Source organism: Haliotis asinina, chromosome 2 (assembly GCF_037392515.1).
Source record: "Haliotis asinina isolate JCU_RB_2024 chromosome 2, JCU_Hal_asi_v2, whole genome shotgun sequence".
Taxonomy (NCBI): Eukaryota; Metazoa; Mollusca; class Gastropoda; order Lepetellida; family Haliotidae; genus Haliotis; species Haliotis asinina.
This window is the reverse complement of record NC_090281.1, coordinates 72,755,405-72,780,120: the sequence shown is the minus strand read 5'-3', so window position 1 is coordinate 72,780,120 and position 24,716 is coordinate 72,755,405. Positions and strand designations below refer to the sequence as shown.

Genomic DNA, 24,716 nt, shown 5'->3' with positions numbered 1-24,716 from the left:
TTGTTCTGTTCTGACTTCCAACTTCTAACACTGTGACTCAAAGAAACCCTTTGGGTATCGCTCGATTCCTGATGAACGGGAGTGTATAAATAATAGTGGTTGTACTTACTGAATTGGTCTAGAGACCGACCAAGGCGACCAAGGTAAATGATGTGGCAATGTCGCACACCACTTGATAGTCCGGCAAGGGTGGAGTTCAAATTGCGTTGTTGTTTGAAGGAAAGTTAATGTTAAAATTTCTTCCATTCTAAATTGATAATTTTCAATAACGTTACGCAAACAAATTAACTTTCGTTGACAGGTTATATGGGTAGATGCCAGACTAAAAATCCGCGAGGAAAACTAAAACAGCTGTTACTTTAGAGTTTGTTAGTTTGAAAGTTTAAAAACATATGATCAAAATATTTTATTACAGCCTTGACGTAGATGTATTCATACGCCAGACATGATTTTTTAAAAATATTTATTTGCCTTTTATGTGTTACTTGTATGTATAACGTGTCTGACCTGAACAATATCATCATTGATTGATACATCATCATATATATTGCATTATGACCGAGTTCGTAGACGAGGGTAGGTTTGTTGGGTTGTTGTTTTGCGTGCCATCATAACCCGATGCCGTGGATTTTCGGTTATCCAGGTTTGCCTACCAGAGTCAAACATTTACAGGCAGTCTTTACAAAGCTAATGTAATGTAAAACACAAACTCCGGGTAGAAAGAACTCAAAGTGACCACTGATATTTGTTTCTTATGAGCATAGTTCGTGATAAGCATTTGGAATATAATATATAGCATAGAACAGTTTGTTATACCCATCTGTTCGCTAGAAGCGTGTTTGTTATAAGAGTCCTGAATTCACTCACAGGTTCATGGTGTAAAAACGTAAATAAGTTTTTATAATCCCAGGAGTGCAATAATTGACGAGCTTCAGAGGCGTCCGTTCCTGAGGTCAAGAATGGGTAATGAAGGTGCATTCATTGCGAACGACTTCGACAACTTGAGCACCTTCCGCGACGACCAACACTTCCGGTCAAGGGAATCAGTCGGAAACATCTTCGACAGCAGCACTGGCTTCTTCGGAGATAACAGCGTGTTCGACACGACCGTCGGCAAGAACGTCGACATACAGTCAAGGTAAGAGTCGAAAATCGTGAATGGGACTGTGTGTGGTGAGAATATATCATAATTTCATATTTGTAATTTGAGTACATGCTGATTCCTATTAATGCGACAACCTCCGTCATTAGAAATCTCGATTTTGCGTTTCTGCTACACAAATACAGTGAACTCCCTCTGAAAAATCTCGGTTTTGAGTTGAGTCTTTTAAGAGGAAGTTTTGAGAACGTAAATTCAAATTTAAGCCCCCCACAAAGAAAAGTAAACAAAACCTTTGAAATGTACGTTAATATCAAAGCCTCTTTATTAACAAATATCCCATGTGTATTAAGAAGTCGTTATATAGTGACAAATTCGGGAGTAAATAAGCATGTCGGGTTTACAGAGAATGTCGGATTAGAAGGATGTCAGTGTACATGGAGTCCATTGTGTGTATATATTCAACAGGTGAATCATTCGCACATTTCAGTATACATTTCAGTTGATGAAACTCAGATCCTGGTCGGTATGCTGGCGTTCTCGGTTTTCTTCTTCTTCTTCTTGCTATGATAATTATTAAGATACCAGTATGATAACAGAATTCACTCATTGTAGGAAACATCAACGTTCAGTATGGTGAAACCGTAGGATGTAAGAGTGAGTGAATATGGTTTTACACCGCTTCTAGTTGTATTCCAGCAAGGTGGGATCACCAGACATGGACTTTGCAAGGTTTACCTACCTATGTGGAAAATCGACCCCGAGCGAACATGCAACCACCACATTTAACTACCCCACCGCCACGTGGGATGTAGTATATATTTAACATGGCAGCTGGGTGATGATGATAAAATTCAAATCCCTGTCAAATAAAGATAATCGGTCCCACGCGTATCATGGAATCTGTCCACTATTTTCATTCCCTGGTGAACAACGACAAGTAAAACTCCAGTCCTCAAGCAACAAAGTTGTTGGTAGAGCAATTAACTGAGTTGCTGTCTGTGGCATAAAACAATTTAGCCTCCAATCTACCGTTATTCTTGTTGCAGTCAACTGGAGAGACTGAAGAGCTTGGTCAAACCACAGTCTGAAATATGTCCTAGCAATCGTCGTCCACTTCGCTCCTTTAAGATGGGCGGGCACCAGTGTTTCACCATCAACAGGAAGAACCAGCCAACAATGTTCGCAACCTGCAGGTGCGTGATCGACATTACTGATTATTTAGACTTACCAACGCCTGATTGCTTCGACATTGGGCTTAGGCAATCATGTCTTGTGTACTGTGAATATTGTTTGCGCCGATTTCCAAGTTGAAACAAGGTATCAAACAGAAATATGCTTTAAAAGAACAACGGAAGGTATAAGTCCACACTTGTATAATATTTAAATGAACTAAGTTTTCAACTCAGTGCAAATTGTATTGTCCCAACTGCATAGACAAATGCTCTTGGCATCAATCACTGGATTGTCTGGTCCAGTGTTGATCATTCACAACGCCTTCGTACACCTGAAGAAATGCATCGTTAAGCAATATGAACAAAGCAATCCGTTATGAAACCAGTGATTACAGCAAAACGGACAATGTTGATAAGATTAATTCGCCTCATAGAGATCAAACGTCCAAAATAGGCCCAGGCTTGGAATCCGGGTAAAATATATCTTTTATATTATGACTGGCCTTCATGCCATACAGAAAAATATGAGAACATTTGGAAAATTGCTGACACACAAAGAGGCTGCCAGACTAGTGCTTCCTCTCAGTCTAAATGTACTAAGAAACACAACCCTCTACTGAATCTTAAACGACACAATGTAATACAGTTGCAACACTGTTACAACGAATACAGAACCCAAATAACAATATTAATGACTGAGGTTGTCGATGTCAAAAGAACAAAGGATCACCGACAATGCGTCAGCATGATCGACTTTAGACTTCGTGACTTATATATAGTCCGAAAGCAATAATGTTTCCCCCTGTTTACAGGGTCTGGGGTTATCGACGTCGAAATAACTTTCGCATTTCAGTTTGTCTTCACCATTAACAAAGGAAAATGTAAACATGGGCGACTGTAGTCACTGTTGTCAATCTTTACTTGGCGAGATGTCACGCAAGTTCTACGACAATCATCTCAAACCTAAATGCACGCATGTGTACATGTGTTGTCGTAAGGTCAGCGTTCTAATGTGTGATTGATGGCGTCATGTTCGTGGCGTCAAGTTAACCACACGCATTTTCCTCATCAGTATTATCAACTGTTTACGTTTTTTTCCGGATATGTATATAAATCATGGAAGGTGTCAATAATAGACGACAGTGAAAAATAATAGCGAATAGATCAATGAAACTGCCTAAAGTACACACGGCTGTTAACGGAAACTCGTATCATTAGTTGGAATTAGTAATATTAGAAACGTGATACAAGTTACCTAAATGTAAAATGACGTATTTTCTATAAATCGATCTACAATCATGCATATCTCGGCACAATGTTAGCAGCGGGTATATTTTAATCAAGCCCTGTGATCGCATATCTTCCAAACTGTGATTCGTACCCATGGCTGTTTAAGGTGTATAATAAGCAGCTACAGTTGTGGGCAGGATGCATAACACACACGTACATTGTTGTAGAGGTGTATATTACGCCCTTAACGTTTCTGCAGGGGTGTATAATAATGGTTTCCATTAACCTGTCTTTGTCGCTTGTCGCAAAAGACGAACTGTAGGGATCGGGTTTCAGGCTCGCTGAGTTGTTTGACACATGTCATCGTATCCCATTGGTGCGAAACGTTGCTCATGAGGTTGATCACTGGACTGTCTGTTCTAGACACAGGAATATTTACAGACCGCTGCCATACAGCCTGCCTATTACTGAGTGCGACGTTAAGCAAGAAGCTTACCAACCAACCAACCAACCATCCAAAGTAGTATGGATCGGTAATACACACCTACAGATAGATATTTAGGGGTGTAAAAATAGGCCTTTCAGTTTCCAAGGGGGAATAACACTCACCTGCAGCTCTTGTAGGGGAAAACGCACATGGGCTATATATAAGTCAAGACTGTTAACAAGCCGTGGGTATTGCACCAAAAGCAAATTTTCCTGAGAATAGTGAGCGGACAGACCAAGGCACCTTCACCAGTTTCGCTTACAAATGGTGTAATTCGTTAGTTTCCGGGATCAAGTGGTATCATTTTATTTTGCGTCATGCAGATTCTGTTTCAGGATACGATCGAGACGTATTGTTTGATGCTGTTGCCATACTGTTTTTTTTTATATCTTTTAACCCTAAGATATTACCATTCACAACGCACGTCGGTGTATCATGTGCCGTGAGCTACGAAAATGTGTTTCGCGTGTCTTTCAAGGTAATTTCACTTTCACAGCGACATGTACGACGAATGTCATATGCACGGCTTATATATTGGCCGCTGCTTCTAGAAATCGGGACTAGTGTACGTACGTCGGTTCTTTAGTGCTGTGTCACTGAGTTACCGTACCTCATTTTCTTTATATTTTCAGGGTTCCGTCATTTCCTTTTCAAACAATGCATGAACTAAGAATTCAGATGTATTTGTAGAAATATATTTGAACGAACATTTGAGCTGTTAATATCAAACTCTGTCATACCTCACAGGAAACGCGAGTGCCCCGAATGCAGCCAGCACAAAGGGGTCGGGAGATGCATGGAAGACTTCGAGGAAGCTTCCGTGTTTGCTTGGTGTGATGATGACAACGGTACAGGAGACAGGATCCGGGAAGTATCCTTGCTGGTACCCCGACACTGCGGGGGCAAGTCATATGATTGCTAAACATTCACAAAATGTGGAACAAATCTTCTCAATAGTTGCCTTGCCTATGCATGTGTTTGTGATGTTTGCTACCCGAAGGGAAGACTATGCCCATTTATTCGCTAACGGCTGGTATCGTCACTGTTTGCTACTGATTCATAAACACATGGCACTAGAGAAGTCAGGTGTTTATTAAGAATACGGAAATGATTTTGTAGGTGTTATTATGGTGAATGGTAAATAATCTGTGAGAACAATTACTGGTCGTAAACTTTTCCTCTCAGAGAGAGAGAACAGGTGACTACTCCATAATGTCACTTGTATATAGTTTTTGCTGTTACGATGTTACAATAATTACGGGGTCTGTGTATTAATCCATAGTTCAGTTTGTTTATTTAAGAAAGACAACCTGCGTGTTTTCGCTAAATAATAATCATTCATGAGAAAAAAAACGCATAAACCTAATGTGAACGTGCCTTCCGACAGGAAATGTTCATACAAATCTGGCAGTTGGATTATTAGCCTTCAACATTGTTGTATGTATTTCTAACAGTGCCTTGCAAATAAATGATTTCTTGAAAGCCGCTTTTTATGCTTTCTATACAAAGAAGTGCTTTATCCATGTTTATGAAGAAACGTTAACACTTTTTCATGTTTTAATGATGTCGTGAGTACATTCATTAAACTCATTAGCGTCTGGTTTCTCAATGGATTTCAGTCAACATGTCCTACGTTTTTCTTCACGTAATCAATCTTTCCTCGAGAAGGTAATCAATCACGTGCTATGTAGTGTGTGAACCTTGGTCATTAAAGTTCAAACGGTGGAATAGTGGATTTCAAAACTGACAGATTACCTTTCGTTTGCAGCTGACTGATGGAGGAAGAGGCATTCTCTTTTGGTGCAGAAATGTCCTCAAACAATGATACACACAATGCGTTTGATGAATTTAACCAGGAAACTTTGAAACAAGGTTTTATTGGAATTGTATGTTCAGGGCGATCTCCACAAAGACGTCATGTAGATTCTTGTCATGGCTCGTCAGTTAATGTAACCTAGAACCAATGAACTGTTATTAACAGAAATGGCTTTCTTGGTGACTACATTGTGCATCCAGGTCAAAATTTCTGCTCCAAGAATCTTCGAAAGATACTTTTTTTTATGCCGGGATACAAACTGACCTTTGTGGCCATAATGGAACGATTCCCAAGAGAAATATATTTGGTGACGAAGCGCCAACACATCAGCTCATGTAAATCCCATGTCGAATATTGGCCCAATCTTTTTTCAAAGAAGCTGTGCAGTTGGCTCGTCGGGTGAAAGTGATGAGCTGACGTCGATGTAAGAACATGATTATATTATGTCCCTACACTCATCACACTAGACAAGGAGAAGAGTGAAAATAGTTATTTCCCAGACTCCGTCTGGAATACGGGTTGAAGATCATATATCGTTAAAATTGCATTTGACACAAAATGGAGACTGAGTTTGGCAGATCTGTTTAATCGGTAATTGTATTAGACTATCCAGGTCGCAATGGGACGACACAGAACATACACATGCCTTTTGTTTCAACCATGTTTTCAGGAAAAGATTTACAATTTATTCGACAAGTTGAGGATAGGATGTCATACTACAGACCGCCATACAGTTCTGTAGCTTTATTCTATTCAGTGCGAATCATTCAAAATATCTAAATGCGTAGTCAAATAAACTACCACAGCATGTCCCCACACCGCACAAAGGTTACAATTCTGAACTAAAACAAGAGCGAGGATCCCCTTTGTCCATTCGGTTACCAATCGTCGATATGAATCAGACATACTGTCTAAGTTGATGCATTGTTAACAAAATGATCCAAAAGGATAAACAAAATTCCATTACACGTTAATAGCAGGTTGATATTCATGCTGCCATGCCGCCATTAGTATGAGGCGCCCTTGACCTCCCAACAAGCACACACGTACACACACACGTACACACACACACACACACACACACACACACACACACACACACACACACACACACACACACACACACACACACACACACACACACACACACACATACACACACACACACACACACATGCAGACACACACGCATAACTACCACCGTTTCTGTAGACAGGATGTAGACGGCGAGCCGCTAATGAGGCGACAGGGGAGTGAACAGATGAGTACTTACGAGGCGATACGAAAACTGCTGGGCACTACATTATACAGAACGCTATGTGTCTTCTGGTTTGTCTGTTTCTCTGATCGGAAAGCAATACCATTATTTATTGATTACTTGCAGCATCGGTCTCTTACATTAACCCCATGAACGTTTATATTAAATGTTTTGGCGTCACTGGTGAAATACATAAAGACATGTGTAGAACTTCGAGTTCTGAATGTATTTTGGTATTATCAATATTAGATTTATGCAGTAATATATTCACCTGCAGAAAGTTCATTTAAGTTCCCCAAGCTGTGATGCATAGGTTTTTTCTGATTTAAAACAAAGAAAAAAACAACCAAAAAAGCACAGTCTCATTTGTAAATATATCATTTAGCAATGTCGTTATATTATGACTTTCTGGGCGTGATTCTCACAAGCTGAGGGCGTGTTAATGAACTGTGTATGTTTGAACTAAGCTTGATATCTACACTGTCTGTTTCTGAATGCGAACAGCACACAACATTTCTTGGCTCATGTAAACTCTCGTGGCAAACCGTATCTGATTACTGAGAAACAACGTATACAGCACAACACTCGTGACTTGTCACGGACCGGTCTCTCACTTGTCACGTCATATCAACAAGAAAAGATAATCAGTAGGTGCATCCACTGACTAGATACCATACCATATCATTAACAGCTGGACTGGGATCAGTTTATGGCTGAACCATATGCAAACCGGATGAGTCGAGCATAACAATTCGATTGTGTCGTTCAGCCACATTCCAATAAGGACTGGGAAAGAGAACGTTGATAAGGGTCCATTTTTAGGATTATTAGCCATTTTCTGAATTTAGAATGGGCCACTGCCCTTGTGTCAATAGTAAACTTCAAACTTTAAAGGATTTTTTGTGCTCGTGTGCAAAATGGAACATGGTTCCTGCCTTTCCCAAACTCTGCAACAAATTGTGCCTCCACATCACCACCAAACACACCACTCTTGGCAAAGGCAAAAGGCAGATGAATCCAGGCCCTGTCTGGAAGTGTCATCGGTACACTGCCTCCGCTTACCGTTTCTCCAGACCTCTGCCCGATGGAAGAGATCTGGGATGGCACCGAACCATATATTCTTCGGGGAAAGAAGCACCTGACAACGCGGCCACATGAAAGTTGGAGCAATGCTTGATTAACGTTTGGAACAACATTCTCCATGATGTAAAAAATGGTGACTTCAATGCACTCGACGCCTCGACTGAATGAACACAAATTGTGGTCACATTCGATATTGATACTGTGACTTGTGTAAAACCTCCCCTCTTTTTAAGCATGCTGCTCTGCCATGTGTTGGAATACATGACTGAAGACACATTACTAAACAGCACGATCCTATTGACAACAACATAACACACTCTGTATTTAAACATAGTTGGACCGAACAACACGTGTGAGTTTAAAATGTTTCTTTGCGACATCAATCAAGTTACATTACAGCTGTGGTGTAGTCTAAATAGTAATTGAGAGTCTGTTAGACAATCCAGTGATCAACAACACGCGCGCCGATCTACTCAATTTAGACAATTATATGAGTTAACCCAGTCAGAAAGTTTGATCAAGCTATCATGTTAGTCGCCTCTTACGACAAGCACGTATGGGTTGCCGAAGGCAAATTCTAATTCAGATCTTCACAGGTTAATTCTCCACGTGGCACCACAAGTTTAACTCCAGAGCAAGACCAGTACCCCTGGTGACTCAGTATCTATACACAAAATACACCATACGTGCGCAGTGTTGAAAATCAGAAGGGCGCCAACGTACGTTTAACACCAGGGAATAGCAAGTCTCGATTATCCACCAAAGAAGATTCCAACTGTAAAACGGCAAGGGAAATTGTGAATGGGTCACAAAAAATCACTTATGATAGCAGGAGTTCTTTCAAACAAGTGCTTGAAAGCATGATTGAGTGATCTATACTGTCCAGAATGATGACAGGCGTGAAGTCACTCCATCCACTATCATCACCTAACCACGTGATTGGTATTTTGTTGGCTCTCTGATATTATCTATTACCCATTTACCAATATAAATTAATGGCGTCCTAAAAAGAAAAAAATAATTTAAAGGTTTGTCACAGGATTTTCCAAAACAGTGTTCCCAGGATTCCCTGTCTTGTAACTCTTCAATCAATTAGGAATACCCGATGGCTTTTAGAAAGTTGTCAGATGTGACATATGGCATATTTGAGATTACATTGTCAGGTGTGAACTCAGCCTAGTGCACAGGGCATTTAGCCCTATCCTAGATTCAAACCCAAGTGAGGCACAAGGTCGCCATGTCATAAGGGCCGCGATAATAATCGTATCGATTTCCTGTCAGACATTGTTCTCATGATAAGCATTCAAATTTGTCATCTTTCAATTCAAGATGCACGCCAACAACTTCAGCAAACGTAACAACGACAAGTCACAAAATAAGTCATCGTACCGCTAGTCAGTAAAATGTACATCCACAATATCAAAACAGTTCACCTGTATAATGCTCATTCATGCCATGTACGTCATGTTCAACGTTTCCTTCTGTTTGTGACAACTGTCCTCAAAGGCTTTAAAATCAGGAATCTCAAACAAAGTATCTGTATCAAAAGACTCCAATCATCAATCAACCTTGGCCAAGGTTATTACATACCTCCCTCATACTACCACCAGATCATCCCTTTGTGTATACTACAGGCTTCACGCTTCCACCTACCTTGCTTAATAACGGTGTTAAAACGTACACCGAAATGTCGCTCTCACTATAGTAAAGAGATGTTGCACATTCATATATGTATTGTCATTTTTCCTTAGTGATCCAAATGCCTCTTAGAGAAGTTCCAGTATATATATATATGGTATTTTACTCCATCAATGTTCAGTACATCTGTAGTGTTGCCAAGCCCACCCTGACATGTGTTAATAGTATGAAGATAGGTCTCTCGGCATGAGAACTCGTTAATGTTCTGTCCTTACATCGTATGACAAGTCGCTTATTCCCTGCTTTCCTCACAGGTTGGAAATATTTCAAATATGACAAGTATAGGTCGCTTAGGCCCTGGTGTCCTCAAAGGTTGGAAATATTTCAAATAAAGAGGATATATTTATCATCAAACAGTCCTTAATGTGACTATCAATTTGACTGTCAGAGTAATGGCCATTGTCTGTAAATGCCAAGTAATCTACAAATTGTATTCTAATTGGACTGAAGCTTTCAGAGATCAAAATGCCAATCAATTTATACTGCATAATGTAAGCATATGTATCTCTATACATCCACTGTTGTGTTAATTCATGCAGTGAAAGTGAAAGTAATCTGTAACGTATGTTTAATCTGTCATACACCAAACACACTTACGTTTAACTTCACAAGGATCGTACAGCTCAATCTGAAGAAAAGCCAAACAGGCAAGATTTTAAAGCCCTGCTGTGAAGGGCGCACTTCTGACATGCCACGTGACAGATAGATAAAATCGTGATTAGATAAAATCTATCGCAATCGTTTCTGATAAATGAAGTATTATCTGAACCTAGCTATAGGTTCCTCCAACCTAAAATCAGGTGTTCGATGGGAGCGGCATTGAAAGCTCTCTTTGTTCTGGATATACGTATTGATCCACACTTCCAGCACAACGATACCTTTGTCAAAAGGAAAAGCGAGATATGCGTTTATTGAAAACGTCTCGGGTTCAGTTACGCGTTTTGCAAGCAAACAGCTGACATGACATGATGATGTTTTCTCCTTTGTCTTGGATGGATTGTCAATCGTCTGCCCAGTGGGTCATATGGATTGTCAGTCATTTTTCCAGTGGGTCAAATGGATTTTCAGTCATCTATAAAGTGGGTCATATGGATTGTCAGTCATCTATCCACTGGGTCATATGGATTGTCAGTCATCTATCCACTGGGTCATATGGATTGGCAAGCATCTTTCCAGTGGGTCACATACGGGTTGTCTGGTATCTATCCAGTGGGTCAAAGGCATTGACAGACGTCTTTCCCGTGGGTTGTATTGGCTGTCAAAGTATCTTTCCAGTGGGTCATATGGATTGACACGCATCTTTCCAGTGGGCCATATGGATTGTCAGTCATCTATCCACTGGGTTATATGGATAGACAAGCATCTTTCCAGTGGGTCACATATGGGTTGTCAGGTATCTATCCAGTGGGTCAAAGGCATTGACAGACGTCTTTCCCCTGGATTGTATTGGCTGTCAAAGTATCTTTCCAGTGGGTCATATGGATTGACACATATCTTTCCAGTGGGGCATATGGATTGTCAGTCATCTTTTCGGTATGTCATATGGGTTCTCAAGCCTCTACCCAGTTTGCCATGTGGCTTGTCAGTCATTTCTCCAGTGGTTCACATGGGTTGTCAAACATATTTTCCAGTGAGTCATGTGGATTGTCAAACATCTCTTCAGTGGGTCATATGGACTATCACGCATCTGTGATGCTGTTGGCATTGTGTGCACGGTGTAATGTATACGTTGGCATTCACATTTTGCAAGAAAAAACAATTCTACCCATGTTGCATAATCTGCCGTTCACATTGCAGTGACACGGTACGTTATGTCGAAGGTCTTTCTTCTGACCATTCTTCACTTCTTAATAAAGACTTATAAGCAATACAAAAGCAACCCACTCGAACCTGAAATAACAGGATATGCCTTTTCTTCTTTAATAAGAATGACTAAGCTGACGTCAATAGGGAAATCTCCCTCTCTCTATATAAAACATAGCATCACATGGGAGATGAAGTCTTTAATCATTCGTCGAGGACATTTTGCTTATAAATATCCCTAGAGTTACATTAAAAGAGCTCCTGTACATTAATTCTTCAGACACATGAAACATCGCTGTCCTTTTCGAAAGTAAGATACTCCCATACAATCGTTTCACTCAATAAATACTTGTAACAGACGCATAAAAATACTCTGATGATACAAATATCGCCGAGAGTGTCAAATGTTTCCGCAGATATGACGTCATCAATGAGAACTGGAGAGCAAAGTAGTGAAAGGCAATGGATTGCATCCATAACATACATCATATGTTTTCATAGATGTGGCCGACCCGTAATGACCCTTTTGAACAGAGAAATGGTAGACAGAAAATAAGCGATACTTATTATAAACTTTATCCTCATCCATAAGAAATCTCTACAAAAAGCAATGCAGGTTGTACAAATCCGACTATAGCAGGAACATGTGAGCATCTGTGAATAACTTCTGAGAGTGTTGGTACCGTGTGTTCGCAAAAGGTGGGCGTACTCTGCTCACTGTATCCTGTTTATCTCACGCGTCATAAACGTGTGCAACGTTGGATAATTGTTCACCTGAACGTAGGGAAAAGGTCGAAGTAGGCACCTACATCCAACATAGTTTTGTCAGATGCGTCAAATTTTGAAATGTCGTTTACATTACAGTTGTGATATGAATATAGGAAGAGATACTTGTTCATATTCACGTATCATCACGAGACCTTTTTCCTAGTGACACGTTCAGACAGTATACCACGCGCATGTTAGCCATACTTTATATTACATTAGCCATACTTTGTATTGTATTAGTCATAAATCTAAAGCATGGGGGTTTTGAAAAAGAAAAAAACCCAATTTCCTGAGACGAATGAGCGTTTGGTCTTACGTATCAGTATTGCATACAGACATATTCTTCATGCATGCTTATTTCTAACACGGAGCGTTTTTAACTCGTTTACGACTTTCTTATAACGACGACTAACATTCTTAATCCTTGTAGTTGCATCTTTGAGTCTATAATCTTTCACCTGAGCAGAAATAACGTCGTTTACTAACAGAGAGACTGTGTCTGCTAACAGCTGGCTATATATAATTCACTAAACGACTATTATTACTGCATTAAATCTACTGCAAATGGTAGCTGGCAGTCTGCCTACAAGTTACAGTCGAATTCATGTATCATGACAAAAAGGAACCAATCGTTTAATCTAGGAGACGATACCAGAAAACTGATCTGCTGATCGAGTCACCGTCATCCTATGCTGCTTTCGTGTTGACATTTCGAGCTGTTTATGCGTTTTGAATTGGACTGTAATTACTACCGATTACCGGGCACATAGGATGCAACACAAAGGATTACATCGATTGACACTGAAGATAATACTTTCAGTGTCAGTCTAGAGGGACCTGTCACAAAACACGAATGTCAAGATAGAATATTGCAGTTAGTGTAGATGCTTCGACGAGAACGACATAATTTCTCATGCTAGCAATGCTCTGAACCTCCCACCCTTTCGCTAATACTTTGGAGCGAACGTCAGTTTTAACAGTGATTCATACTCCCGTATGAAAGATAAAGTCTACCGTGTACGATGGACACCGGTTTTAGCAGAACTGTCTCACGAGGGTTTGTCACTATTGCTTGACTGTTTGATATTTATAAAATCGTCGGTGAAAAGAATATGCAATTTCGATTGATCTCTGTGAGTCATAAATAGTTTCCACTTGGTGTAGATGGCAAAATAGCAAGAAAATTGATATAGATTAACCTCTGAAAATCAGTAAGGACACCATGTGTTGAGCGTAATCATGCGATGTTCTGCCGGTGGCACGAGTCACATTACTAATATCATAACAAGGAATTTGATTTCCAAATCTACGAAATGCTACTAGTTTAATGTACACTTACTTGATTATGCAAACAATCTTAGAACAAAGGACTCGTAGCCAGTATATACCAAGTGTTTACACTTTGTTTACACGAGTCTTGGATGCCGTGGGTTGTTGTGACCGGAATGAACTACAAATGTATACATTAAAGTTATATACTCGAAACACCAAACGCAGACTGTGACAAATTAGTTTTATCATAGTTCTATTCACATTGTGTGTGTGTGTGAGAGAGAGAGAGAGAGAGAGAGCGAGAGCGAGAGAGAGAGAGAGAGAGAGAGAGAGAGAGAGAAATAGTTGCGGTAAATGTGCAAGGTAATAAACGAGGAACAGGGGAATCAAGCACAGCTGCATCTCACGTAAGCTTGGTTCAAGTCTGCCATGTAAAATTTCGGAAATTCACCTCATGAAAGGCCATTAGCTCATAAACAGGCGAGTAGTTACACACTGCAGACATATTGTAAAATCATCAAATGTTTTATTAAACAGAGTAAGGGACTTAACATATAAACATGGTGAATGAGCAAATATACAATATATTTTTTGTATGCCACAAGACATACACACGTATTTCAGACATGACAAAAGTGCATGTGCAGATTGTATTCCTATTTCGTTATATAATATTAATGTATTTAAAATTCGTTTTCAACACCAAAGTTACAAAGTTGGAACATTCTGAGGGACATTTATTTCAATAACGCACGTTAGTCATATTGTTTTTTAATTAATTGCTTCTGAATTCGCCTTGGATCCTTGCCCGTAGCAAAAGTCCTCATGGTTATTTGTCTGATGATCTACCTTCAGTTCATGGCGATCTATGGCGATCTTCAAAATATTTTCAGATTTTATTGTATAACTTGTTTTCGTCACAGTATGGCTGAGATAGTGCAGAAGTATAAATATTAACTCAATCATTCACTCACTCACTTTGGACTTCGTAATGTCATCAAGAATAGACCTTTACACCAGACAAGGTTGACTCTGACGTTTACAATGTTCCTGTCAATCTGTCAATGCCTTTCTTGAATGTGACTGCGTACATAGTAGGTTTGTGATAGATGTTTGTGGTATGTGGTCTACCACTAATCATATAAGAATCCTTGCCCGTGCTACAGACAAGACGGGTGTCAATTCTAATCCGAATCTGACACCGGCAATCAATATGAAACTTTTGAAGTCTGTCACATGCTGCATGGAGTCGCCACTAATAAACCATCACGACAGTATTTCTTTAAAGTCTGTAGATTGCTATGTCTAAAACACGACTCTCGGATAACTGCAGGAGTTCTTGAATTAACAGATCCTTTGCAGGGTCCCTGTGGATATGGTTAACATCCAATTTGCTCATGTCGCGTATGAACGTCATGTGATGTGTTCACGCCTGAATCTAGATTTAAAGTCGCCAGGCATCACATTTTATCATGAAGATGATTGAAAAATAAACAACTTGACGCCAATTTGCTATTACGTCCCGCGTTTATAATGACAGTGCAGCGTTAATAACGCGGCGAGAAGGCAGCTGATTGGTGATATAATGTGGATTGCTGCAATGCGAGCTCTGGGCCTGATCTGCTGTCGCGTGACGTGAATTCCTTTTCTTTACAGCTAATTCTTAGAACAGGCCAACTAAATATGAAAAGATTTTGTATATTTCGAAACACCACACACATTTTACGACATAATGCATATTGTGGGTTAGAACTAACTCTGGTATCACCGCTATTTGATACTGATTCACAAGCATATGCTCATGGTCAAGTCGAAATTGTCCTTTAAACCCTGATTTTAGTAGATATGTCTTACAAATGAAAAAGGGGTTTTGTTGCTCATATTTGGAAACATCATAGTTAGTACACATTTTACGACATGTTACATGTTGTTCATGACCTTCACTGGCTTCCGTGTCGGAAACCCCACAAAGCATACCCTTTTTGTAATAGTCCCTGGGTAGGTGCTTATGTGCACACATAAACGTCTGTCGGTTGCCTCTTGTAAGGGAAGCATCCCTCGGTACACTAGAAGCTCACCGGGGTTTGGATTACGTTTGACACTTTCATTGTTTTGTTGTTTATGGTAGACGCTTTGATAGGAGGCAATAGACATTCTTGTCATCGTAGACTTTGGGAACATGAAACATGTAAATTGAACGAAAACTAAATAACTTTGGGGAAAGGTACATAAATATCTGAACTACCAAAACATGTTTTCGGAGTAAATCATTAAAATTAACATATGCATGTAATTAGAATATAATCAGTCAGCTGACACTCTCAAATGCATGAATAATATTCGCAGTGGGTTAAAATTCTGTTGAATAGAATTCATGTGTGACATGTATGTTTCCATAATTTACTCCAACTGTTTACATCATATTTGTTCAACGCACAAGATCTAAAGTCGGACATAATTAATACGCTGACTTATTGTATGGTGTTATAAAGTACAATACACGTAATTTACCTATTCCGTCTTTGTGAGCTCGGCATGTTTTTGCAAAGTGCCAAGGTATTCTATCCGTATTATATTTGAAAGTGAGACGTGCTTATAATAACGCAATCGTACAATTATTTTTTGTATGATTATTGAAACTGTTTGTTTTGTTGTTTTTTTTTTTAAAAAAAGGTTTTTGTCGTGTTCATGTTCACCCCCAGATACGGTATTGTTACCAAGCATACACCCACCCCTACCCACCCCAACCCATCCCCGCATGCGACCTTAATCTTTCAAGACAAGTAATTGACAAGTAATTATAACATGTATTGTTATAGTATCTTCACAAATCATCAAAGCCATATATTTCTGTGCGCGTTCAGAAAGTTACTAGCTGTTAATTTTGCTAATTATCCCCTAATGTTTTAAGCAAAACCCGATTTTATATTCTAAATAGACGTTGGTATCTATTGCTCATTTAATGCAACTTTGTATTTATTTATGCATTTTCCATGTATTTTACAGTTCCATTTTATGTGGTGTATGAACCCTTTAACTTGTACGTACAACTCTGGTATAACTGTCAGAGAGCTCATGTATGATGCTGCTGTATTCTTATGTTCCTTTGCAAGTATATTGGATGTATATGGATGTATATTGGATATAAATGTATCATTTGTCGGTGTTTCTGCCTGTATGGAAAGGCATACGCCTTTATGCTTACGTATTAGTTACATGACCATTAGTTCCATCTTAAGAAAGGCTTTATCACAAAAGCCGACAGCTGATTGTAGCGTTTGGCAACATGAGCACTATAATCCACATATCTACCCCGTGGGATACTACATTCTTAAGTACGCCTACTTGACGTTAACATTGCATGAGGACATTCCATATGAACAACACTATCAATGTTTAATGAAATCAACCTGCCAGTTTTATTTTCCTAACGTGGCTAGAGATCAATTATTGACCCATTGTTTGAATTTTAGTATCGGCGTGGGCTGAAGAGCACATTACAATGTGGCCATTTCGATGATATATATTAGATTTGCTTCCTTTCTCTGGTGGTGTAATTGACATAATGTGCGTCACATATAGAATTGTGAATAACGCGTTACTCTACACGGATGACTTGTGTTAGTGTTTTCACTGAAGCATTATCTGTGCCATCAATGCATTTGAGATAAATATCCTGGCGATTAATTTTATAGAAATTGCTGTGCCGTCAACTATGTGTATGAATGCGAGGTACGTTGTATGGATAACAACCTCGTTTTTATTCTTTACACGACGTTTCAGAGCTAACTATTGCTGCTTCATCAGTTGTATGCTGAGTCAGCAGGAAGGACGAATATACATAAACATGTTTACACAATGCAAGGAGGAGATAACAATATAATTTCGAAGTCAGTAATGAGATTACGATTAGTGCACAAAGATAACAATGTATTGTAATAACAAAACCAAGAGTGGAGTTAGGGCGTGATGGTGTAAGATAAAAAAGAAGTTGTTATCCATAAAACGTGTCCCGTATTCATGTTCGTCCAACTTTCTAAACGCCTTTAAAAACCTTCAACAATGTGTATGTTCACGATTCCTATGTTCACATTATACTTTGCAATATTGCTGAGTGCAGTGTACAATAACAAACATATTAACTAATTCCAGAGTTGTGATCATATGGGGATTATTTTGATTGAGTCAGTGAGTTTAGTTTTACGCCGCACTCAGCAATATTCCAGCTATATGGCGGCGGTCTGTAAATAATCGAGTCTGAACCAGGCAATCCGGTGATCAACAACATGAGCATCGATCTGCGAAACTGGGAACCGATGACATGTGTCAACCAAGTCAGCGAGCCTGGCCACCCGATCCCGTTAGTCGCCTCTTACGACAGGCATTGTCGCAATGGTGGTTTCCTGAAGGCCTATCCTATCCAGGGTCGAGGATTATTTTGAATTCCAGTATCACCCCTATTCGTGTTCGTGACTTTCACCAAAGTCGGTTTAGTTTGGATTTTTTGTTTATTCTTTAGCGCCACACTCAGCAGTGAGTGAGTGAGTGAGTGGTTTCAATTTTACGCCAGCACTATTCTAGCTATTTGGCACCGTTCTGTACCTAATTCAATCTGGTCAAGACAATCTAGTGATTAAAATCATGAGCATGACATGTACATGTGTCAACCAAGTCAGCGAGCGGGGCCATTGTTCGTCTAACCTAGCTTTTCTTCATACTGGTCAATGAAAAGTTTTTTTCACATGAAACTGACATTCCGTGATATACCCAAGTAAGTCCAAGACGGTGTTACATGAAAGTCATTCCCTGAAGAACGACTATATTATTGCTGTACGCCACCGCTTACAAATATATCGTAGGAATCATTGCACAGGCGACAAAAGCATAAACGGTCACCGCATATACCATTGCTGTTGCAGTTGTATCATCAGGGATTGGAGATATAAGTGTGTGGAGATATGTGCATGGAACAAGGTCTTAGGTATTGTGTCAAGTATAGTAGCGACAATTCACAATCATGCTGAAATGTATTTTGGCATATGAACGTATTAACACTGTGACATAAACAAGTCCCTTTCCAATGCCCTATTTATTTGTCAAGTTTAATATCAAAAACATTCAAAAAGGACCGGGTGAAATGTAACAGCGACAATTAACAATCGCGTAGTATGGGCCTTCGAAAGTCGCATGCGTACATATTAACACTGCCTGTGACATAAATTAGTATCATTTTAATACCTGTTCATTACGATCAATATAGAACTCAATTCAGAAAGGATTCTGTCGATGTAACATCGACAAATAGCAATCGCGTAGTATGGGCCTTCGAAAGATTCATGTTGCACATTAACACTGCTTTTGACATATTTCAGTCTTCTCTTAAAACCTCTTCATAATGATCAAGATAAAACACGGTCAGGTCGGAAAGAGTAAATTTACTTCATACAAAAGTACCGTGGAGGTCACAATTTCAAGATACTTCATAAATGTTGCAACACAAAATGATACAAAAGAGTAGTGAATTATATTTGGTAAATTCTGAGACCAGTCATCTTCATTGGATAAAAGTCACGGAAATTAGCATATGTAATACATGTCGTAAGGTGTGATTAAGATAACTGACATCAGCATAAAAAATCTGCATTTTCTCGCAAACTGAAACCAGTTTCTGACGGGTTGTAAATTATGCCAGTGTTATACACAACATGGGGTGTAATGTTTAACAAGCATGTCGGGCCAACCCCCAGCTTGTAAGAATTACTTTTAATGTCGTCTTTATGAGAATCATTGTTGGAATGACTGGTGTTGATTTGTTTGGCATGTGCTGTGATGTTTATGGACGCGAAGTACTTCTTATAAAAGGGTTTCGACCAAACTTGCACCACAACCACCTCGGTGCAAGACCTAGGACAAAGGGTCAGCATAGGTAGTTGAACCGAAGGTAGTTTGTCGACCCGACGTTACAGAAGCTGATTCGATGAAGGTAAGTGTACATTATTTATATGTATATTTTCAGTGCGAATTCATTTCGAATTATGACGTCAAAATATTGACAAGATTTTTCCCAAATCGAAGAACGCAAAATAGCTATCCTTTGATGTGATATTTAAAGTGACAGTACCACAATAATAACTCTGTTATGTCGTTTTTGTTATAGCATACATTGTTTTTCGTGTATTGTATTAAATTAAGATATGTATATGGGCCTGCATCTTATCTGCAATTGAAATGTTAACACTACGGTTGTATATTTCTGTTCTTCCTTTTCTTAAAGTCATCTGGGTTATATTTCATTCATGTTTGTACTTGTCATTAAAGTGTCATTAAAATCGCAGTTCTCGCTGCCAATTAAACACAAATCCGATGGAATCCCGCAACGAGCTGTGAAACGGAAGCGACCTTCCACAAATTACTGTCATATTCAAACGGATTTAGGCCATAGATAGTTGAGAGTTGTGTTTTGTTCAGTTCAGTTGCCAAATCTGAAGTGCTATTATTTCAAAGTGTGATAAAAAATTGGAAACCACAAGTCAGAAAGTAATGTCATAGAACTCTAAAAAGTGTCTATCTGATTGGGTAATGTTCGTGTTTGTCTCTTGTCTGTCTCTGAACTTGTTGGTCTCTTGTCTGTCTTTGAACAGCGTTGAGTCCTCAATTGCTCTGTGTGTGTATGTTCATTTTGACGCTCTCCGCGCTACAGTTAAATAATATAAGAGCTGCGTAGAACAGTGTAATACTACACTTACTCATATAAAAGCACTCATAAGTCGGTCAAAGATCTGTAAGTAGTTCGGACGTGACTTTAATGGGATGTCCGGTTCAGAAATCAAACCTGATTTTAAAGAGATTGGTCACAGATAATAGTGACAGATAATGACAGATCAAGCGCCAATATGTACGTACATGGTTATAGGTAAGATACTTAAAAGGACCGCCTTTAGCAAGTATTTCCCAGTATAACTAATTAACTATCGTCATTTGAAAAAAATATTTGAATACATGGTATTGTTTCTAAATATGTTATTAGAACATGCCTAAATGTTGCATAAGATTTATCTTTCATTCTTTCAATTTCAGCTTGCTTGCCTATCCGTGGTAACGGCGCTGTGCGTCGCTGCTGCATTAGCAGAATATGGCACCAACATCAACTCGTATGGCTCTGGTGCCCGGGACCAATCCAGATCTGTATATCAAGACAGCTCATTTGGACGGAATCAAGGCAAGTCATCCAAATCGTTAAGGGACTTAAACAGTTTTAACGGCGCTCAAAATAGACAGGCTCAGAGTGGACGGAACTACAACGGACGAGCTAACCAATTCGGACAAAAGAGTGCCAAGGCAGCGGAGAATGGTAACAGAGCAGCTCAGAACTTTGCTAAGCAGGATGCTAAATATGACGAGGTTGCCCGCCAGATCGCCGACGCTGGCTACTCTCAAGGTTACCAGTCAGCTGCCCAAGGGAAGTATGACAAGCTGGATGACAACAGAGCTAGGGGGTTCAATGGTGCTGCTGCTAACAAGAAAGCCTATAACAGAGGAAAAGTGTTCAATGACAACATTTCTTATGGATTTGATAAGAAGTTTGATCAAGACCTGAGCGAGAGGGGAGGATTCGAGGAAGAGAATGGCCACAACGCTCACAAACTGGATGAGTACAGGGACAAGCAGAAAGCTAGAAAGCTTCTCAGAGGGGATCATTCTGCTGCCAATGCCAGACAAGATGCTCAACACGCTCTTAAAGAAAGCAAGTACAGCCAGAACGCTGCTCAGAAGCAGGCCGCCAATGGTAAATACGGAAACAGTGACAAGAAACTCGACAAGGCTGGTGCTTCTCAAGATGCACAAGCCGTACAGTATGACCGAAAGGATAGCAAGTTCCACGCCGAAGATGCTGGTCGGCAACAAGCTGTCAAGAAGGCAAACGATTTCGCCAACAAGGATAACGCGTTCGGTCGTCGGGCTGCTGCAAGCCAGGCAGGAGCTCAAGGACATGCTGACAAGAAATACTATGCTGGTCATGGCAACAATGGACATCACGGTGGCATTACAGGAGGCACTGGTTACGGAAACACTGGTGTCCATGGCAGCACATCTGGTACGGGCACCCATGGGGAAGGAAGTGGAGGAAATACTAATCACAAATATGGAGCTAACGCCAAACAGGTTGACCAAGGTAGAGAACATCTTGCCCAGGCAGCCGGAGCCACAGATGCAGCTCTTAAAGAATACAAACAAGCAAGCAACAAAGGACAATTCGCCCAGTTGAAGAGTCTTCATGACCAACGCAACGGTAAATTTGCTCAGGGAGTGCATGATGCCCAAAACAATGGCTTCAACGCCAAGAATAGTCAGGCAGCTAAAACTGCAAGTGGGGATGATAAGAAATATGCTGACGCTGCTGCCCAGTCCAACGCAAAGGCTGCCAAACATGATCTTGACGAGGCCGCTTTTGACAAGGAGAACTTCAAGAGAAACCAACAGGATAGGAACGAGAACTTCAAGAAGCTTAAACGGTTCTATCATGACAAGAAATCTGGCGGCAACAACCTCGAGAGGCTCAGCTACAACAGGAAGAGGGTCGAGAACGAGTTTGGAGAAACGCAGGCTGCCCAGAAAGAACACCAGAACCAGTATGACAAGGCTCACAAATCTGCCAAGCACAACCAAGCACAGAGAAAGGATAACTTCCAGGACGCCAAGAAGGCATCCAATGGTTTCAGTCTCCACAAAGCCAACAGACTTTCGCATGGGAATTCTTACAATCAGGCAACAGGCTTCAGTAAAGCGGCACAGCAAGCTTCTGGAAACAAGAAAGATATTGCAGAGGCTGACTTTGCTAACAATAGGGATGCTCTTAGTAAGCAGCAAAAGACACTTGATGATCATGCCGTTAGGTCTGCTGCAGCAACGTCTAACGGATACAAGAACGCTGCTGCTTCCCAGGGTGTAAAACTTGGAACTGGCACTGGCATCAGCGGTAACCTCATTACCAACGGAGCCCACAGAACACCAAGAACAGGCTTCCATTCTGCCATATCACCAGTCGTTGTTAATGATGTACATGGATCTGGTACTCACAGCAGTCACAGACCAAGTTCCTCCTTCATCGGTAACACCAATCACTTCGACAACGACTTCGGAGGCTACAGAGATGACCACAACAGAGGAAGATCTCTCGGATCTGTTGGAACTGTCAGTTCTGAATACGGCAACTATGGTGGGCACAATGACAACTTTGGGTCAAGTTTCGGTGGATTTAGTGGTGGATTTGGCGACTTTGGTTCCTTTGATCATAATAAGGGCTCTTCATTTGGTGGATCGTATGCATCGAATTCAGATGGAAGGTCTCACCGGGGAAGTGGTCTAGGCCTCTTTGGCTCCGGCTTTTCTTCCTTTCGTGGATCTGGCTCACTGGGATCATTTGGTGCCACACCTCAATTTGGGTTCAGACGAAGCGCCAAAGGAGGCCTTTACTAGAACCATTGTTTCTTAATATATGTAATTATAAACCTCTTCCGTGGCTTGGGCAAGGATGTTAAATGCAGTTTTGAATAAACATCTTATACACTTACAACTATCTATGCATTATCTCTAAAATAATCATAGTCAAAAACTATATTCACTGAAGTTGACTAAGATATTAGGATCTATTCAATGTGAACCCACTGAACGAGCGCATTCTGGAACAGCGGAACACTTTATCCTGCATACGGTGTTGACAAAATTCACTGTAGTTTTGTAATTTGTTCGCTTCAAAATCATTCCCTAATATTCCTGTTATTTATCATGGGAGTCCATGGAACATGCAATCCAGTGATTGAACATCGACAGTCACAAATGATATGCAATTACATGCCATCATCCAACTCATCAAGCCTTACCAGTGGATCAATTTAAACTCGATTACGCCAACCATGGGTGACTGGACATAGATTTTCTTAGCCTCAATCTCCCACCAAGAAGATACCGCGTATTACCGTGTAGTTAAACGTTGGCTATTGAAGCCGATGGCCAGGGACCATTAAAACCATTAAACTGCTCTGACTATTATTCACGGAAAGACAGGCCATTAGATATAACTAGACACGCACCCATAATACACGCACGCTCTTTGTCTCTCTCGCACACGCACACCGCAGTCCGGACACTGTCATAAGTTACTTCCCTTTGTGGTATGCTTACTGCGGTGTATTAGGGTGTGTCTGTGCGTGCGTGTATGTAGGTGTGTGCGGCTGCGCTTGCTCAGTATCACTGCTTGCATACACATGTTATGTAAATGAAATTGAATCAATTGGTAACCGGGAACCGCAAATATCTTGGCGATGACCCTCTCTCCACGGTCACACTCGCTCACTCACACACACACTCGCATGCACGCACGCCCACACACACTCACATGCACATTTGAACGTGTGTTTTGTTTGATTTCAAAACCATAATATACAACTGATTTTTAAAACCAGCTGAGCTATGAACTGTAAAGCATACATGTATTTTGCTGCAAACACAATTGTGTTGAAGTTAATTTTATTAATATATTGACTTTCACGTCGCCACAAACAATGTTTCACTGCACATAGTGTATTTGTACAGACGAATGCCGAGTGTATGGTACTAACTCAAATAGATACCACCTTCTAATGACTTTAGGCAATGGGTAGCGAGAGTGTACAATCAGAAGCTTTGTTACCAGCAGCCCATATATGTTATGAGAGGGTGGTCAGGTAAATTGGTTGGTAAATTCAAAGCATCAACCATGTACGTGTCGTCAAATTGTGAAATAATCGGCTGAGTGTTACATTTGGCAATATCCAGTGTTGCTATCGTTTTGGATGTCTTTTGGTGCCCAAACGTCTACACACATGGTTGTATTGACGTACAACTTAATGCATAGGGTGATATGAATGAGTGAGTGCCATCAGTTCAGGATGTGTATCTTACCCACGCCTACATGAAATCATGTCTTCCCATTGCACCAGAAAAGTCCCCCAAATCCATTGTCCTGAATAGTAGCCGTCTGTATGTTA

General features: G+C 40.2%; 1 protein-coding gene across 1 annotated transcript; it reads left to right on the top strand.

Annotated features, from left to right (window-relative positions):
* The first annotated feature begins 959 nt into the window (after positions 1-959).
* LOC137272012 (keratin, type II cytoskeletal 2 epidermal-like) lies at positions 960-23,166 on the top strand. Its single transcript, XM_067804387.1, has 4 exons — positions 960-1,138; positions 2,149-2,295; positions 4,739-4,874; positions 20,767-23,166. Exons 1-4 carry the CDS (start codon positions 960-962, stop codon positions 23,164-23,166), a joined length of 2,862 nt encoding a protein of 953 aa, XP_067660488.1.
* Positions 23,167-24,716: the final 1,550 nt, after the last annotated feature.